General features: G+C 48.3%; 1 protein-coding gene across 1 annotated transcript in view; it reads right to left on the reverse strand.

Annotated features, from left to right (window-relative positions):
- The window catches only part of ABCA4 (ATP binding cassette subfamily A member 4), a 130898-nt gene that overhangs the window by 101034 nt on the left and 9335 nt on the right, over nt 1–20529 (reverse strand). Inside the window, 4 exon segments of the mRNA XM_007468108.1 lie at nt 7159–7356; nt 11878–12005; nt 17795–17934; nt 20417–20529. Coding sequence (XP_007468170.1) covers nt 7159–7356; nt 11878–12005; nt 17795–17934; nt 20417–20529 — 579 coding nt within the window.

Here is a 20529-nt window from a genome sequence, read left to right on the forward strand (position 1 = left end):
CACACACACACACACACACACACACACACACACACACACACACACACACACACACACCACTGCTTCCTATGCCAAATAAGTTCTCTTAATTTCCCAAACAACAGGTAACCCTTCCATGTCACGACTGGCCTCAGCACTGCCAACCCAAGTTCAAGGTCTGATTAGACCTTGTAAGGAAGGAAGACTGGATATACAAATAGGGCTCTTGAAAAGGTATGTCTCTATCATCTCCCATCAGCTATGGTTGATTTGAGGGGCCCCTGGGCCTTGATCCAGTACTTAAGAAATGGATACAAGGTCCTAGCCAGCAGCCAAGAAGATTCTGGCTACATGAGGTGGTCTCTGGGTTCCCAAGGGACAAGATACATGTCTGTCCTTTGGGACTGTGTAATATTTTTTCTTAAGGCAGAATAAGGCATATTAGCTACTAAAAAAGTCTTGTTTGAGCAATTCTTGCTGATGCTTTGGATCCAATGGGTTAATCAAACAGATGTCACTCTGCCACCACACAAAAGGAATGTTTTATGAGTTGAAATTTTTGTTTTACTTTCTCTGATTCAAAGAAGGCCATCTGGAAAACAGTATTCATTTCTAAGTTGAGGATCTATCTAATACAAGGGTAAATAGGTAGCCTCGGGTTAAAACTGTCTTTATAGGGATAATGTGGCCTCTGGGAGCTGGTGGAAGGCTCTGGAGTAAGGGATGAGCTGCTGCCTTTGAAGCACCCAGACAGAGGTGAAGAACAGATGAAACCATGGACAGACAGTGAGGGGCCCACTGTGTTTAATTGTGGGCCGCTACAGGAAATCCAGATTTATCCGGTAGGGAAGTTGTTGCTAGGCAACTGGAGGAATGTAGATTTGAAGCATGTTTGCTGCAACCTGACAGTTGTGAAGCATCAGATGAAAAGAGAGGAAGCCGGCTTCAGTGGTGAGGGGGCAACCAGGAGGGGACACCCTGAGTACCAGGAAATGCGTCATGAGTGGAGAATTCAGACTAAATCACTCAGAGCTGGGGGGAAATGCCAAACTGTCTCTACCGGGAGAGGTCACAGAGACATGCTGTTTCCCAGGACTGGAGGGGGCAGTGAGTCTGACCGAGAGGGTGGGCTCTTGAACAGACAAGTTATGGGACTTTTTTTGGCTCAACAGAAACTGGGCCTTTTTCTCTCTGAGGTGACTTCAGTCTTGGTATTTGTGGTTGATGAAAGCAAAACTGGTTTTGGAATCTATGGGAAGTCAAAAGACGACCCCATGAGATAGACCTCTTACTAGTCTGAGGGTCGGAGGAAGGAGAATGTCCCACGTAGGTGTCTGAGGAGGATGCTTCTGGGAGTGGAGCAATGTGGGAGGGGCACAGTGGGGCCTTCCACAAAGCAGCTGCATTCTAGTTTTTGTAAGAATAAAAATGCTTTCTGTTTCAAAGCACTTTTCCAACTCTTCTCTAAAGTGAATTTCACCACTGGATCCCATGAGATACAGGTTTTGCTATCTCAACTTTACAGGTGGAGCGGCTGAGTTCCTTTTAAATGACAGCAAGAAAGGAGCCAGTGCAGATCCAGGACCCAGTCCCTGACCACCAGGAGATCTCTGTGGGCCCCAGCTGGCTGCCCACCCTCTGGTCCTCTCACTACTGGGTCCTGTGCTCAGGGGAGAAGCTGATTACTTCATAAGGAGAGTTAAGGAAGAATCTGTGGCTATATTGAGAGCCTTTAGGAAAGGACATATATTAATGGTAAGTAGGAAAGAAATTTTAACACAAAAGCTCTTAACTTGGGGTCTGACTTCAGAGGCTCCAAGAGCCCCACCCTCTGTGCGTCTGTGTGAACTTACATTTCTCTAGGGAAAAGGTTTAGAGCTGTTGTCAGGTTCTCAAAGGCAGTTCTAATCCATAAAAAGATTAAGAACTACTGTTCTGGAGAGATAAGAAATGTCAGAGGCCAAAATCCTTCTTTAAACCAGTTTACCTTGGAGAAAACCGGATGCTTAACATGTTGGTGCTCAATCTACAGCTACTGAATAAAGGCCAGAACCCCAGGACACATTATCCTAAAAGCAGTCTTTGTAGGGGCCTTTAGTTTTGACCTCTCAGTCTTTTTTTCTTTTTAAATTCATAAAACAGCATCTGATCTGGCATGAAAATAAGCCCTAGCCTATTCATGCCTGGAGTCTAAAAGAAACCAAGGCAGGCCAATGGCAATCAAGCCCATGGGCCCAATATATATTTAATGTACATTAATGTTCCTCTCTTCTATTTCCTTTTTATTTCTTCCTTATCAGAATCAGTTCGCCAAAATTTTGAAATATAATAGACACATAATTTTGTAGATGTCGGAAGAACAAATACTAATGCTGTAAATTAACTATACTTGCTGTGGCTTAATAATTTTCAAAAAACAAAAAATTCTACTTGCTGACTTGGTTTTGCTTTCGCTCAGCAGCCCTGCTGCACCTCCCTCCACACTGCTGGCACTGGATACCACTCCTTTCTCCTCTTCCCTCCCTAAACCCCCCACACAGAAGTGGGAGAAAGTTGACAGTCCAAAGATTCAGAAATCGGAAGGGAGAGAGATCATGAAATTAAGTCATTAATGGGACCTCATGGTAAAATCCTGGAGACATGGGGCCTTTCCAGAGAATTTTGACGCAGCAATATCACCTGAAAACTGAAACGCATAGTTGAAATTTAACAAACTGCAACGAATGATCCAAGAGAGCAGAAACCATGGCCAGCTCACACTGGGCAGGGGCACTCCACCCACATTTATTCCCAATGATTCAGGAATTTAGGGAGCAGAGCCAAGAACAAAGCAGGACATTGAAAAGAGCATGTAGCGAGCACCCCCAAGACCCGCCTTTCTTCTGCAGGAACTCAATGTTCAGCCACCCCACAGTCACAAAGACACGGGGAAAATGAAGTCAGAAAAGTAAAAACCTTGACTGAGTATGAGCTGAGGGAAAGGAAAGAAAGCTGAATCATGTCACACTGGAAGCAACTGCAAAGGGGAAAACCATGGGCCAAAATGCCGGGGAGGCCAAATTTCCTCTATCAACATCCATTGAGAAGGGGGAAGGGAGGGAACGCAGATTTCCCAGCAATGTGGCAGGTCTTGGCACCTCCTCAGTTCCCCACCGAACTTCCACAAATAAACATGCAGAGCCGAAGGGACAGATTCGCTTCTCAGCAAGATTTCAAAGCTGTGCACCAGAGTCGGAGAGAAAACAGGAAGGATCGCAGAGGGAGGAGGGGGAGGAGGGGGAGAAGGGGGAGGGACACGCACACCTTGGGCCAAATCAGATGGGAAATGGCCCAACCCCTCACCCGAAACTGACACACCATTTTTTATGAGGTGTGAAACGTTTCAGGTAGTGTTGGCAGCCACCGTACCTTTGACCCAGGTCTGAGCTGTGGAGTTTCAAGCTGGGGGCGTTAAGCCCAAAAAGGTCACAGGTGAAGACAAGCTCTTTCAAACTGTCTCAACCCAGATGAAACCAAGAGGAGCTAAACCTCCTTGGAGAAAATCCAGCCAGCTGGCTGCTGTTTTCGTCCCAGCCCACCTAGGTCACTGGTCATCCAATGTGTGTGCGTGTGCAGGCACGCAGGCGTGAGCGCACATATGGGGATGGGTGGGGTGGAGTAAGGCGAGGGTACTGCATTTGGATTATTTGAGGATGACAACACTCACTTCTGATCTCCAAGGGGCTGAGGAAAAACACAGCTGGCCCCAGTTGGTGCTGAGTCCCCAACACCCCTCTCTGAGTCTCTTGGCTCCACGGTCTGGTTTGGAGGTTACATTTCCACCCACACACCCAGGTCCTGACACGACAGAGGCAAGAGCTGTGTGGTGGTTTGCTGAGATGGCCCCTCTCTATTTGTTAGTGAGCACCAACTTGGCATTTACTAAAACCTTATTTATACGCTGGTGTACGTGTGCGTGAGAAACAGCCCAGGAGAACGGAAGGCACAGCATTCCCAGCGCTGGACCTAAGCATGGCTGCTCGCCAACCAGCTGCAACAACAACTCGTCCCAGAGAGGCCCCTGCCCCTGCCTCCCGCCTGGGCCATGCCCCTCTGAGAAGGTCGGGGAGGCTCTGCCCTGAGCCTTTCTGTGTCTGCCTCAGGGCTATTTTACTAAAAACACAATAGGATGGGTACAGAAGAAAAATCCCATCTTACTGCCTGCAATTCCTTTTAGGTTTCCTTCTTAGTAATTAAAAAAAAATGTTTAGCCACTCAGTACATTTGTCAGCTGGAAAAGCACATTTCAAGGGCACCACATAGGGTGTTTGTCCTCTTTGCTTGGGGCCGATGTGTCCTGTATTGGTTAGGTCTTCCCACACAGAGACAAGCAGGAACAAAAAGATGGTAGGTAGGGGCAACACCATCTCCTGGGTAAGCCTGTCTCCCGCCAGAACTTGCTCCTCTTGGCAGTCTCTGGGGTCGCTCGCCGGCTTCGTTAAGAGGACAGCAGGGAGGATGCCTCTGCAGAGCATCCTGGTCTTTGGGGTGATCAAATCAAAGTACTTCGAAGCCTTAGGCGCATTTGGGTACTACTATTATTATTGGGCTTGGTCTACAGAAATTGAGACTGTAAATCAAACTCCTATGTTGTAGGTCAGTGATTCTCAACCCTGGCTGGACATCAGAATGATCTGGGAAGCTTTAAAAATGCTGAAGGCAACTAATCAGAATCTATGGGATGAAGGCGGCGGGGGGGGGGGGGGGGGATTCACCCATAATCCCACCACACACAGATAACGATTATTAATATTTTTCATATATACACTATATACACACATTCATATATATATACACATATGTACATCGATACATTAACATCTATACATTTTTCATATATATAAGCTGTATGTAGACAGATGGTTCTGGTTTTTTACAAAACTGAGATGATACTATGCATGTTATTTTGTAACCTGTATTTTCTACCCAACGGTATATCTGGAACATCTTTCCATAGCAACACATAAAGCTCTACATCAATTTTATGACTGCCTGGAATTTTGTCACACGGATATACCAAAACGTTTCTAACTACTCACCTCTTGTTGGACATTAATGTTCTCCAAATATAACCCCTCCAACACATTTTTGCACATACATCTTCATGCAAATTTCTATTTCTTAGGTTACTGCCTATGAGGAAAGTGGCTGGGGGGGGGGGGGGGGGGGGGGCCCCCCAGGTGCCTCAGTGTGCAACTAGGCCGCCTGGGTACTGCTCTAGGGGCCAAATGTCCTAAGCCTCAGCGCTGTGACATGGCCTGTTTGTCTGTCTCGGGGTAACTGGGAATTTAGTGAGGGCATGAAAGCCATGTTTGGGCCCTTGGCCTCAGCACAGTGCCTGGCCCAATTCAGGTGTGAGTGCATGGACACGGGCGAGTACCTAGGGTCCATCTTGGGTTGGTGAGGGTGACCGGCCAAAATTCTCCTCTGGTTTCTGAACTCTAACACTTGCCAGAGCAGTATGTAAGAGCAGCAGGAAAGACAGTCTAGTCTTTCTTATCTGATAAATAAACATCCTGAAGCCAGTAGCCTGAGTTATGGGTTCAGACCCTAATGAAAAGTTTTGCCCAGGTTCCTCTTTCTCCTGCTATTATCCAGGCTGTCTTCATGCCCCAAAGGTACATGTACTATACCAGTGGCCAAAGTGCTGCAAAAACAGATGCATGACGCTGCCCGTTTCCTAGTGACCAGAGGATTGCACTATCCCAGGCACCCAGGGAAGCTCCCACAGCTCTGCAAACGCAGGCACCGGGCTCCCACTGTGCTGGGGGTGTTCAGCAGCTCAGAATAAGTATTTTTATCACATACTCACTCTCCTGTCTGATTCTGAAAACAAGCTAAGAAGTGTGTCTAAAATCGGGTTCCTCAGGGAACTTCAGACAGAGAAGTTTGAACTGCATGGCTTTTTAATCTCCCTGAGACCTTCTCTGGGGCCCTTGGCTCTCAGGGCTGGTGGCATCCATAGATCTGACCCCTCTTACCCTATTCTGGAGGCCCCCTGATGAGCTGGGGAAATTATGGAGTAACATTCCAAGGAAAAGTCACACTGAAAGGGATGAAGTGTGAACCCTGCCAGAAACTGTGGGGTCTTATTTTGTTTTGTTTTTAAAAGCCTTCACCTTGCTTTTGAAGACAAGGCTAGAGCAAGTTTCCTGGGACTTGAGAGAGCAAATGTAAAAAGACAAAAAACAAATTCCTCTGCCATGTTCTCAGTGATTGACACTCTCCGAAACATAGTTCCAGAAATTAAAACGTAGGTAAAAGAGAAAACACAATTCAATGCTAGAAAATTCTAATTCTAATTTTGAGTGTTTCTTAAAGCGTGGCCTACGATGACCTCCATCAGAATCACCTAAGGTAACAGGGCAGATTCTGGCCCAGCCCAGGTCTCCTGAATCAGTCTCTGGGGGTGGGAATGTGGAACTTGCATCTTTTACCGGCTTCCTTGATGATTTTCCTGCACTCTGAAGTATGAGAGCCAATGCTCGATGCCTCCTTTATATAATTCCCGCTCATCTTACCCTTCTAGCAAAAGAAGATATGACTGGATCCCAAGAAGTCTGTCTGGGATGCAGTTCTGAACAGTGTTGAGCTAGATCAGGCTTTCCAAATTTCTGGAAATTTTCTATGACATTTTCTCTTGTTTTTTGTGTTGTTGTTTTTTTAATCCAGAAACAGTAAACTTTGGGGTTAAGAGCAGACCCAGAGAAGGGAATGTGAAGCTCTCATTTACTGAAATTTATTAAATGCCTTGCATATATTTTTAATGTATCTTTTCTACCACTCTATAAAGTATTATATTTGTTCTGTAGATGAGTGATGGGGCCAGGAAAGGTTAACAATTTTTCCACGATCACCTAGCTCCCCCTTTCCACACTGCCAGAGGTGGTGAAGAGGGCTTATCCCACATTTGTGGGGACCCAGACCTGCCACAGCACATGTCTAATGGTGATCCTAATGGTGACTCCTAGATGTCTGGGCCACGGCTCTGGAAATACTATCAGTTGATTCCCAGGCCTTTGGAGCCTGTCTTGTCTTGTCTTGAACAAGGAATGTCTGGAACACCAGGTTCCTGCCTTCCCTGACTGTCAATTTGTGAGCCCCCGATGGCCCGCCACCAGGACCTACTGTCTCCCTTACCACATGGAAGAGCTTGAAGAAGTCCACGTTGGCGTACAGGGTGTCCTCCATCCATTGTAGGGTGCCCTGGGAGAGGGAGCACAACGCACCACGCACTGTCTGCGCCGCACGGCGCTGGGGGAAGATTAGGAAGCGCTCCAGGAGGGCCTCACTGCAGGCGATGTCCTTCAGCACTAGGTCTGGGACTCCATGAGCAAACTGCAGAAAGGAAAAGCAACACTGGAAACCTCCCTGTAGTAGAGGAAGACTGGCCCGCCCAAAGATGTCCATGTCCTAACCCACAGAACCTGTGAATACGTTATGAGGCACGGCAGGGGAATTAAGCTTGCAGATGAAATTAAAGTTGCTAATCAGCTGACTTTAAAATAAGGAGATTATTTTGGATTATCTGGGTGAGCCTAATGTAATAACAAGGGTCCTTTAAATGTGGAAGAGGGAAGCAGAAGAAATAATGTCTGCCTTGAAGATGAAGGGAGGCCACCAGCCGAGGAAAGCAGACAGTCTCTAGAAGCTAGAAAAGGCAAGAAAATGAATCTTCCTCTACCTCCCTCAGTAAGGAGCACAGCACTGCTGGCTCCTTGACTTTTAGATTCTGACCTCTAGAACCATAAAACAATAAATTTGTATTGTTTTAAGCCACTAAGTTTGTGGTAATTTGTTATAGCAGCCATAGAAAACGAATTATGTTCCCAGGCCTCATTTTAGCAGACAGACTTTACAATTTAAGCCATCCCTTCTTAGCACATGATGCTAAGGTACCATCAGGACCTACTTCTGGAAGCTGAGGTGGGGGACTGACTAGAATGCATTTGGAGTGATGGTGAATGACCACCCCTGCCTTCCTGTCTCACCAGGTTTAATAAATAAAAATACTGCATGCCCAGTTAAATTTGAATTTCAGATAAACAGTGAACAATTTTTGGTACAAGTATGTCCCAAACAGAGTCCAAATGGGACATCCTCATTCTGAAAAACTGTTTGTTGTTTACCTAAAATTCAGATTTAACCAGGCACCTGTATTTTATCTGACGATGCTAACCCCTGGAGCTCCCACATCCGAAAGCTCCTGTGGAGCACAATCCCCATGATGGCCTCCAGAGGCCAAGGAGGCCTCAACCCTGGCCAGGACCCTTGTCCACCCAGCACAGTAACTGGCCTCCTGGAGTCCTGGACTCCCAGTAGTGGACAAAACCCTAAATACCATAAATAGAACAGCTTCATGAACTTCCCTGGCCTCCACAGTCCCATGCCTTCTACACAATCCTCTGAGCTGGAGAATGGAGCAGGTGGGTCTCTGTTACCCTCTGTATGGAAACTGTCCAGACCACACAAATGAAGCCCAGGTCACAGCTGGTGCTGAGTGGGTACGCACTCTGTGAGTCTCAGGGGCCTGTAACTGGGTGCATATTCCAACAGAGCCTTCCTGTTTTGTCCATACCTTACTTCTCATCTCCAGGCAAAACCTCACCCCAACTCCATTCCCAGAGTCTAAAACATTTTGAGGTGGAGGGAATTAATGGGCTCATTAGAGTCCAAGCCTCTAATATTCCAGAGGAGGGAAGTGATAGAAAAGGGGTTAGGTGACTTGAGAAGGTTACACAACAGGTGAGGGAGAAAGCTGGGACACCATGAAAATGTAACTCGTTCATTCAATGCTCATTCACTGCGTTCCCATTCCGCAGGGACTAGAAGAGTTACTGGGGATACAGCAAGAATAAGATGAATTTTCTGCCCTCCCCAAAACTAGCTAGACTAGTTTCCAGGCTAGCTGGAAATGCAGGCATTTAAACAGCAGGAGGTGCTAGGCTGAACTTCGTGAAACCAGAGCACAGAAGAGGGAGTGTTGAGAATTGCTAGTAAAAGTAGCTGGTATTTATTGAGTGTTTATTATGTGCCATGCACTATTCTAATTGCTTCACGGATATTAATTCTTTTAACCCCCACAACCACCGTATATGGTAGGTACTTTTATTATCTCCATTTTAGCAATGAGGAAACAGATTGCTTATTAACTTGCAGTGAACCTTGTGACCTTGCTGACATTTGAACACACAGCTTGTGCTTAACCATTACCCGTTAGCTCTTTGTCGATTAGGGAGTGTAGGGGCAGGACAAAGAAGGGAGGGTTTATGAACTGTTTCACCGAGGAGGCAACACTTGAGCTGGGCCTGGAAGAATGTTCAGGAGGTTCCAGGGCTGGGGGTGAGAGGTGTGATGAGGGATGGACCAGAGAACCGTATTACTTTAATTGCCTAATCACTCCCTCGATGGGATGAGAACGAGTGATGCTATTCCCTTTGGAGCTGTGCTCAGACACTAGGCAGAGGGATATCCGGTCCTAATGGTAAAGAACGAAATTCCATGAATAATGAGGATGATCGGTTAGAGAGCTGTAACCCCCATGTAGCTGTTGAAATTTAAAATAATTAAAATTAAATAAAATTTAAAAATTCAGTTCCTCAGCTGCACTAGCCCCATCTCAAGTGCCCACCAGCCACATGTGGCTAGTGGCTACCCCATAGACAGCACAGAGAGAGCACTACTGTCATGGAGGAAAATTCCCATGGACAGCTCTGTCAAGGAGACCGAGACAGAGATCAGGAGGAAGGCACACAAGGCAGTCAGACTAAGAAGCAGGGTGGGCACGGAGGCATGGAGGGAGCTGGGTCCACATGACCGGCCTCCGGAGGGCAGGAGCTGGGCTCCTTCCTAAGCTCTGAGTTCTGCTGATCAGGGAAGCATCAGCTAATCAGAAACTGCAACACTAAATAAAGGCACACCCCAACGGCCCAGGCCCTGTCTCCTCCCCACATGAAAGGCCTCAGCCCTAATGCCAGCAGCACAGCAACTAGAAACCCAAATGTCACGTAGGTGAGGAACTGGAAAGAAATTTCCCCTAAATTCCTGCCCTTATCTCCATCTCCCTTTTATTACCAACTGGAAGTCATCACAGGCATTTCTAGGACTTGAGTTTTATGAGCTGAAGAGAAAGCAAAGGGGAAAGTGAGCAAGTGATGCTGTCCACCCCCCCGCCCCCGGATTGGGATGGGAGGGGAGCCAAGCAGGACCGGGCAGCCAGGCCTGACCCCAAGGGCCGCCCCAGGAGCGCACTGTGGCCAAGCCTGAGCACTGGGGGTGCCGGGTTCCAAGGGCCCTGACACTCTGCCTCAGGGCGGAACCTCAGCTCCCCTTGTCTAGTTTCAGTGAAAACCTCAGGGTCTGAGAAGCCAGAAAAGCAGGTATGGGCCTCTCTATTGTTGTGCTGGGAACCAGCTTGAAAACCCCCTTCAAAGGAGCCAACCTCAGCCAGGCAGGTGGGTCCCCTCCCTTCTCTGGGCTCAGACTGCACCCTGTGCAGACCTTTGCCTCAGGACTGACATAGGCCCTGAAATTCTCTATTTACGTCTCCGTCTCCCCTGGAGTCTAGAGGAGGTGTGGTCCTGGCCAGGAGAGCCAGGCAGGGCGTCTGTGCTAAGGCCCCTGCTTATCATGTGTTCTCACCCTGTTCATCACACTAGGAATCCACACCCCCAGGATGCTGGGCCATGAGCCCATGAGGCCCCAAACTAGAGCAGTAGTTCTCATCCCTGAGCCATCAGAACCACCTGGAGAGCTTGTTAAAGCAGAGACCGCTGGTCAGTCTGCGATGGGGCCTGAGAATTTACTCCCAGTCCTTGCTGAGGCTATTGGTCTTGGACCCTGAGAACCACTGAATGAGCACGGGACTAGGAACGAGAAGACCTGATTCTGCGCCAGCTTGGACAATTCTAGCTCTATAGCTGTGCACAAGTCAGTCAGTCTCCAGGCACGTCAGTTTCCCCATCTGTTTGACCCATCTCAGGATTAATGTGAGTAGCGCAGGCACTAACAGATGTGAAAGTCATATGTTAGTGGTAAAAACACTCTGAATAAATACAGGAGATTATGAAAACAGACAAAATAGATTTGGGGGGGATAGAAGGAGTTCGCCTGGCACTGGGAAGAAATGGTCCAGGAAATCAGAGGTCTGCTCTACTTGCGGCCGTTATCGGGCTCTGTGACCTCAAAGGTCACCTCGGCACACTCAGACCCTGGCTTTGCCTTTTTCTTGGCTGAAACTCTCCTCTCACAGGCATTTGCATGGTGCCTTCTCTTCAGTTAGGTCTGCTCAAATAGCACCCCCTCAGGAAGGTCTTCCCTGCCCATTGAATTTAAAACTGCCCCCAGTCCCTCCCTAACTCCGACCCTGCTAGACCTTCCTCACAGCCCCTTTCACAACCTGGAAATGCACGTAAATGCCCTTGGCTTACTTGATTATTGCCTGTCGTCCCCGCTGGAATATGAGCTCCCAGAGTCAGGGGTTTCCTTGTATTGTTCCCACTGTATTCTGGGACCTAAAACATCTCTAGGTGTTTGGTGAATACATGAATAAACCTCAGTTTCCTCAACTATAAAAGGAGTTTGAGCCACATGGTCTCTAAGGTTCCTTCCAGTCATAAAACTCTGAGATGTTTTAAGGGCTGCCAGGATTTGTGCCATTCCAGAATCCTGCGATGGGAATGCTCATCACCACAAGTGACCCCCAGGTATTCTCCTGAGTGTGTGGCACGAATCTGAATGATTCTGAATGTGAAAGCAAGAAGGAAAAAAGAAACTCAAGGTCTCCTTTGCCTTTCTCAGGCTCAGGCTCAGTGCCCACCCTTCCCCTCCAGGGACCACTGACCAATGACATCCACCTACCTGCTCTGGACGGACTTGGGAGTTGACCAGAAGGTAGACAACTGAATCAGACAGGCTAATGCTCTTTATGAGAAACAGTGTCAGCGTTTCCTCATCTTTTAGGACATCCCGTATTCGTATTCCTCTTCCTGCGTACGAATGAAAAAAAGAACAGGGTGTCGGGAGGGGAGATGGGTCAAAAAAAGAAAAACATCTAGAATTGATTTCTAACTTGACTATCAGAGGAAGGCTCTGTTTTGGGTTCCCTGGGAGTGCCTAAGAGTCAGGGCCGCTGCCAGTGGCAGTCACAGCATTTACTGCTGGAGCAGATGAGCCAAATTTAGTGAGAAGGCACACAGGGTGGAAAAAATTAGGTCGGGATGGTGGTCATCGGATGCTTTGTGGAGTTGGTCTTGGAAAATGGGGTGGGGTGAGGAGCAGTTTTGTCCCCCTAGGAATATTTGGCAATGTCTGGAGACATTTTTGGTTGTTACAACTGGGACAGTATTGGTACTAGTGGGTAGGGGCTAGGGATGCCACCAAACATCCCACAAGGCACAGGACAACCTCGTTTCTCTCATAAAACAAAGAACTGTCTGGTTCAAAAGGTCAATAGTGCTAAGGCTGAGAGAGCCTAGTCTAGAACAGGAGGAGAATTAGTGCCATTGTCATGGGGTAGAGAACCCTTCTTGGTGTTTCTGTCAGCTCAGCTATGGCTCTAAGCTCAGGGTATGAACATGTACTAAGAGAGATCAGGCTGTCTGGAGCAAGAAAATCTTCAAGTGGGGAAAGGGGGATGGCCTGTTGCCTGGGCTTGCAGTTTCATGCCCTGAGCAGCCCAGTCACATTCTTTCAGCTCCACTCAAAACCTACTGGAAGCAGAATTTTCTTTATAAGGAGGCATAAAGGACTTCTAACACTTGAGGTGACCTTGGGGCAAGTGACTGAACCTCTCTGTCTGCACTTTCCACATCTACCTCTTGGGATCGTGTGGGGTGACTTGGGATAAGGAGTGTAAAGTGCTTATTAGCTCCCAGCTCAAAAAAATGCTTGACCTGATTGCATTAATATTATTCTTAACCCCTCCCAGGGGAGGCACACCCACCTTCACTGCTTGCTTCCAGGGCCGACACTCACTCTGAAGCTGGCCCACTGCTACAGTTCATGAGGCACGAGCCAGAGAAGAGGGGGACGGGCCCAGATATTTATGAAATCATTTCAACATTAAGGGAAAGCATTTGGGTTGCATGAAAACAGTTATCTCTACATCACAACTTCTCCGGGAGCCTGGTTGACTGCTTATGTCTTAGTTCTTCTTTAACTAACTTTAATCACCAAACACCCCTGTTCCTTCCAGGTTCTAACACCACAGTGCTCTTCCTCCCCAAATTCTCCCCAGACCGCCAAGAGGCCTAGCCCCCCCAAGTGCTTGACAGTCACCCTTTATGTTCAGGTTGTGACTTTCTTTGTATATGCCTTGTCCAGATTGATGTCGCTGCTAATTTCCTCTTGAAAGGGGATGGGCCAGCCACAGGCCTGCCCATGCAGCTGGGGCAGGGGAACCAGCCCCGAGGTTCCACCACACAGCAGCCTCTCTCACCACGAAGGATGTCCCTTAGAGTTGTACTGCCAGGTAGCTCAGTATCACCTTTTGCTTAGGAAAAGCCCAAAGCCTTTAGGGGAACCTGACTATAATATATAATAGTCCCTTTTATCTTCAGTGGATGTATTCTGAGACACCCCCGCCCCCCCCCGCAATGGTTACAGATAGTACCAGACCCTATATATACTATGTTTTTTCTTATACATACATACCTATGATGAAGTTTAATTTATAAATTAGGCACAGTAAAAGAATATCCAAATTGCCAGCATCACTGGTCTTGCACTTTGGGGCCGTTTTTAAATAAAATAAGAGTTATTCGTACACAAGCACTGTGATACTGCGATAGTCGATCTGATAAGCTAAGCTAGACAGCTAGTAAGTGACGAACAACTGGGATACCTGGGCAAAGGAATGGTTTCCATCCCAGGTAGGTTAGCGCAAGATTTCATCATGCTACTCAGAACGGCACACAATTTAAAACTTATGAGTTGTTCACTTCTGGAATTTTCCATTCAATATTTTTGGACTGTGGTTGACCACAGATAACTGAAACCATGGATTGGGGGCATTCCCCCAAGAGAGGGGGATGGTTCTGAGAGGGGCTGGTTTATTTTCTTCTTGCCTTCTTTCCTTTTCAATAACATATGTCTGTCATCTTCCAAACCCAGCTTCCTTTTTTCTTCCCCTGGGGCACCAGCTTGGTTGTTCATCTTCGAGTCATTTCTTTGTATACAGCATTATACTATATCCTCTGGCCTCCAGCAATGCAACCCCAAACACACACACACACACACACACACACACACACACACGCACACGCACACGCACACGCACACCTACACACAGAGGCTCTTGAGAGTAGGGAGCTAAGGATCCTGCTTTTATTATACTCCCCATCATACCTAGCAATGCTGGGCATGGAGATGTAAGCCCTCCAAGTCACCTCTATCTGACACCGAGCATTAGAGCCTGACATGGAATCAGGTCCTTGATAAATGTCTGCGGAATGACAGGAGACACCCAATAAACACCTGTTGTCTTGACTTGAGAGTCAGGGCCCTATCTGACTGTGTAACTCTTCGTTACTCTTTGACTCCCTCACCTGACCTTACATACAAATACCTTGCTGGGGAGAAGGGACAAAACAAGGGAAACTGGGAGTGATTTCGCCCTGGTCCAGCTTCCCAGCCAGGTGCCTGGGCTGCCGTGGCCCTAGGGAGAAGGGGCAGGAGTGTGCTGGTTCAGCACACCTGAGGAGGGCCGGGGCCACCCTGTTCGGAGAGCGTGGGGCCGAAAGTGTAAGCAGTGGCCGATACCAGACAGCAGCTACACCAGACTCCCGAGGGAGAAATGTGAACTGGGGGCCTGAGGAAAGAAAAATAAATGTAGTTTAAAATGTGGTTCTTCTTGTTCTCTTCCCTGGGAAGATTAGAGGCTGGGGGAGGGGGCCGCTGAGGCCCATGGAGGTCAGGGGAGCTGAGGCTGGGGTGGGGGAAGCCAGGAGAAGGTGTGCGTGAGGCTAAGGGGAAGACAGCATTTAAAGATGATTGAGAGACCGCAAAGCTTGCTTGGGGGTGAGTGGGGAGGGGGCTTCACAGCTGGTCTTTTACCATTAATCCTCCTCTGCGGAGAATGCAGTACTACAGGTTTGCTAGGAAAGGAAAATGCCCTGGGTCACCATTGGCATACTTTCCCAGGTGACCGGGAACTGACAGGCAAAAGCACACCCCAGGTACAGCCGCCCACCTCACTTTCAAAGGCTTAACCCTCCACTGCAGCTTTGGGCTGAGGAGTCAATGCTCAGAGCCGGCAAGGTCCCCAGGGGACCCTGGGACAAACTCTGAAACCGTCTTCAGTTCTGACGGTAGACTTCAGTCCCTGGCCTGGAATTCCTTCAGAGACTCTGTCTCTTTTCTTGGGGATGGTGCCCTTTCCCCTCTCATGGCCACCAAGGTCAGGGGTTCTGCAGAGCCTGTGTTCTCGGCCCCCAAAGTCCTTTGGAGAGCCTTGGCTGGCCTCCCCTGACTCAGTTTTCCCAGAGCCCCGAAGCTGCCCTCTTGAAGGGAACGTTCGCCGACAGCCTGAAGGCCGGCAGAAGGAGCACCTGCGCCGATTCAAACTAGTCCTGCGTCGGGCCGGGAAGGAGTGATTTTGGTTCTCATATACAGGCTTGAAAGACCACAGAGACATTGCGGTTTGCAATGACTTCCTTTATATTTCCTCCCAGCCAGACTCCATCCGACAATCAGAAAACAAAATGAAATATCTGCCAGATGAATGGGGTAGACAGTCATTCCAGGGGTCGGATAAGCCCGTGTTCTCATCCGCTTGTTGAACTTTGGGGAAAAAAATGCTTTCTTGTTTGTGCTTTCCCATTATTTCCCTCACTATTAAAATGCTAATTGTGCTCATACCCCGCAAGGCCCTTTAAGCTTGAGCTAAGTAAAATCTTAGTAAACTTCTGAGTAACAAAGAAGATAGTTTGTAATCTGGTTTTACTACATAAAGTATATGCATTACTACCTTTGAAAGAATTAGAATGTAATGAAGCAATCTTAACGGTCATCTGATCATATCTGTGTGCTTTATCACTCCAATGGGGAGAAGGGAGAAGGTGGCCCAGCGGGAGGAGGATCAGGTTCTCCTTGGAGAACTTTCCCCTCCGGACTCCCCTGTGTTCTTTGAAGCCCCCCTGCTTCCCTCCACCAGCCCCCCGCATGGTGTGGTCACTGTCCACTTGGTCCTTCCACTTCTGCCCAGGGAGCCCTCAGGGGAGGGCACTGGTCTCTGTCCCCGGGGACTGGCACACTGCCTGGCTCGGTGGGCACTCACCAAACATCTGCTGACTGCGCTGCATGGGTGAGGAGCCCTGGGGAGTTGGTTTGTACCATTCTCCCCGAGCAGAAGCTTTTCTATCCAGCCCCCTTGTCCCCTTGGATGTCCCCTTCCTCATCCTTGTCATCCTCCAAGATCATCCTGACAGTCACTTCCCCGTCTCCATCCTAGGAGCAGACATCTCCCAGCAGCAACAAACCACTTCCTTCGCAGCCTCTGAGCCCCACCCCTGAAAAATTTTTTCCACTCCCAGGACTGCAGTGACCCCTGGGGTCCTGGCAGCCCTGTTCTCTTCCAGCTGCTCATGTGCCCCTGCAAGGGGATGTGGTCCAGCTGGTGCCCAGGCCACTGCCATGGCCAGTCTCTCTGGCCACCTACAGAGGAGCCTATGGCGGATGTGACAACCACGCAACATTCACTTGTGCTCTAAAAAGATATGTCAGAGTGGTTACTGGGTTTGGGTTTTGCTTGTTTCTAGTTCTTCCCCTGGGGAGGAGGGGCATGGGAGAGGGAGCTCCCCCACCCTTTCTCCTCACGCTTCTGGCCTCCAAGGGGCTCTCCTACCCACACCACCTCAGGGTCCAGCCAGCGTGGTCTCTCATTTCCTTGCCCTCCCCATCACCTAACCTTCACCTCCGCTCCACTTCAACAACCATGGCCACACCTGGGGGCTTGTTTTTATCTGTCCTGCATGCCTTTGAAATCCTGGATTCGCATATTTCACATTCTGACCACATCTGTCAATCTTTCCATCCTGCTATTTTCTCAGTCCTTAAACAGGGTCATAGAGCCCTCCAAGACCTCTATTCTCTTGCCCCTCCATTTTCCCCTGGCCAATTGCAGTACTTCTGGCTTCTCCTCCATCCGTATGCAGCCTGAACCCGATCCGTGTAGTCCAATCACCACCCTCAACCCCCCGGACTCCTGGACTTTCTGTGGCACCTCCCTACCAGGCCCCAGCCCTTCATCCCCCGACTCCGCACCTGCTCTGCCTCAGGGCCTAGGGTGCTGAATATTGTCAGAAGAAACAGAAAAACTGTACATATTTATGTCATGATAAGCATGTGCTCTGACCTCCCTGGCTCCATACTGCTACTTGGCATTGCTTCCACACGGTCCTGGGTAGCTCACTCTCTAGGACTCTGTGAAAGTGTTCCACACCTTTACCATGCTCCACAAACTCCTCCCCCTGCTTCCAGCCCTTCACCCGGCCTCAGACTTCCCAGAGCACCATCACTCTCTGCATTCTCCTATCTCTGGACTTACCTGGGATGAGACCTTTCCTGCCCTCCTTCCCAACTTCCCACCTTCAAGGCTGGCAGGAAGAGGAGTTCTCGCCAAGGTAAGCCTCATGCTGCCTCTAGGTCCCATACCTTCCTGCATCCTCTGGTATCTTTTCCAACCAAATCTTCAAACTCTTTCCTATATCTTCAATCTCTCTGATGGAGAAGGCAAGTGAGAGGCGAGTGACAGTAAGAACACAGAAGCCCACCTCACCTGCAATCCTCTCGGGGTGCACCCGGAGGGTGTTCATGAGTTGCGACAAGGTGCAGAGCTCTGTCCAAACCTGGCCAAGGTGCTGGCTCTCTGGTGCATCCGTGAGGAGTTCTTGAAAATCTTGATAAACCCTTGCCAAGCTGTAAGAAAGCGCCTCATCAATAACGACATAGCTGTCATTTTCATCAACATCATTATCATCATCATAATACCTTGTGTAATTTTTTAACATACCACCTGCTTGACCTATTACATTATGTATTCTCTCAATATTGCCAAGGCAAAGGAGAAAGATATTTTTACTTCCTTATACATATAAGATAACATGGGCAGTGAGAAATTTGTTGTCAAAAGTCTTCCAACTTTGCCAGGGCTGGGTCACCTCTCAACCCCATTCTCTATGTGTTTCCTGTCCCTAGAACCCTTAAATAGGATGATATTAGGAGATATTACTGGAGGCTCTTTCCAGCCAGTACCCACTTCTCTGAGACCTGCCCTTCCAGCCATTCACATGAGCAGGTTCTAACAGCCATGCTTAACCCGCAAAGTCCTCTCTGCATGCATGTACACACTCACCTCCACCAAGGCTGACGGACAAGAAGAAGAAAGCTGGGCTAAGCAGATTTGTCCCCAGGAATTTGAATGGTACTCAGGGATGCTCTTCTGATTGCCCAAGCTGAGGGGCCGTGAACCGGGCAACTAGCGCCAGCCCAGGCATTGAGAAGCAGGGGATACTGGTCCATGGAGAGAGGCAAATGGAGTAGAAGCCCAGAGGGAGGCAGAGAGGCTGGACCTTGTAGGCCCAGACGGGAGAGAAGACCTCCTGACGGCTCTCTAGTTCTTCTCCCACTCCCTGAGAACTGCCTTGCTGCTCCTGGCTTTTCAAGAAGGTCTCGTGTCCAAACCATATCTTTCCCTCCGAGGCTTAAACTTGTTTAAATGTGTTTCTGTGCCTTGCAAGCAAATGAATATTTCACTCATAATGTGTGTGTGAAACATGAAACCCAGATTTCCTTGTTCAAATGCTGCGTACAGCTGGAGTCTGAAACCCCTTCCCTTCCCCAGCTCCCACCTCTCAATCTGTAGACACTGTCAGTGCCAGTCCCACCAAAGCTCCATATAGCCTCCACTGAAATGCCTTCAAGTCTCCCCTGATCCCATCATGTGGCCCATGGGATCTCTAGGCAGGTGTTTCTTCTCAGGCACCTCAAGGAAGCTCAAGCTGAAAGTACAGATTGTAAATTAAAGCTTCCAGGTGGTGTTTGCAGCCATGGGAGCCCAGCTAAAATGCCATCTGCTGACTTTCCCAGGAAGATGGGTGTTCTGTGTTCCCTCCTCTATCTTCCTATAATCCAGGGGTTAGCAAACATTATTATAGGCTTGTGGACCATGCAGTCTCTGTCACAACTACTCACCTCTGCCTCTGTAGGGCAAAAGCAGTCGCAGTTTGTTCCCAGTGGGGAAGGATACCTCTGAGTATTAAGCTGAATTACCAAACGTTCTTTTTTTTTATGTCAAAATGAAGTTTTGTCCTGGACGAATTATATCCAGATCTCCTCTAAGGAAAGAACTGGAGTAACCAAATATCTCAGTTTCCATCTGACTTGATGTTTATACAGGTAGGTGAAGCCTACTCCCCAACAAGCCTTTGTTGGTGAAATGTCACAAGCTGCAGCTCGAAGTCAGCCCAGTGGCTGAAGGACAATCCTGTCCTCATCCCTGAGCCTCTGTCTATAGAACATGTTACATCAAGTCCCCCTACCTCCTGCTCTGAGAGGGAATTCCAAAAATAGACCCTTTTCATATGGAATTTGACCTGAATTCGATCCCAGACCAGAGGTCATTAACCTGGAGTCCACAAGTCCCCTGAAATCATATGCACAGTGTAATGTTGTGTGTGTGTGTGTGTGTGTGTGTGTGTGTGTGTGTGTGTGTGTGTGTGTGTCCATCTTTCTTGGGAGAGGCGCCATCAGCTTTCATCAGATTCTCGGAATGGTCGTCAGCCCCACAGGTTAAGAACTTCTGCTCTCAAGCAGTATACTAAGATTTTGCCAACCAAGGGAACTGATGGCATTTATGACAGAGGATTTGGAAATTGTCTTTGTCTTCCAAGAAGAAAACTTCACCTTGTAAATTTGATTTCGTTCACCCTCAAAAGGTTCCCTGACATTTTTCTTAGCCTTTAGATGTCCAAGAAGGCTTTTAAAGGAACAGGGATCTCTCAGAATCGATCCAGCGTGGAGAGCGATGTAAGGAAACAGAAGGGGAACTGAGTTTTCTTCATCCAGTGACTCCATCCAAGAAGGTGAATGACCTGGAGGCAGTGGACACATCTCAGCAGGGGGCTGAAATTAGACTCCAAGTCACATCTTGGGGATATATGAACCAAGAAATTGTGTTATGTGGCCTTAGTTTGAAGCATTTTCCTCAAGTGCCCTGACAGCTGATAGAACGCTCCAGAGAGGAAACATGCCCTGCTCCTTTGAGTTTAAGGTTTCAGTAAACCACAAAAACACTCATTCAGCGTTACATGCTATGTGTGCTCACACATGAACTCCAGGGCAAGATGAGAATAAAGGGTGCACAGCTTCCTCCTGGTATGGTGGGAATCTCAACACTTACATGGAGTTGTTATAGTTTGACACAATTCCAGGAGATTCTCCCGGGGTGGGACTTTGAAAACAAGGATTGTTCACATTGCAGAAAATTCCCTGGAGCCATGGCAACATTCCTGC

Source organism: Lipotes vexillifer, unplaced genomic scaffold, assembly GCF_000442215.2.
Source record: "Lipotes vexillifer unplaced genomic scaffold, Lipotes_vexillifer_v1.1 scaffold905, whole genome shotgun sequence".
Taxonomy (NCBI): domain Eukaryota; kingdom Metazoa; phylum Chordata; class Mammalia; order Artiodactyla; family Lipotidae; genus Lipotes; species Lipotes vexillifer.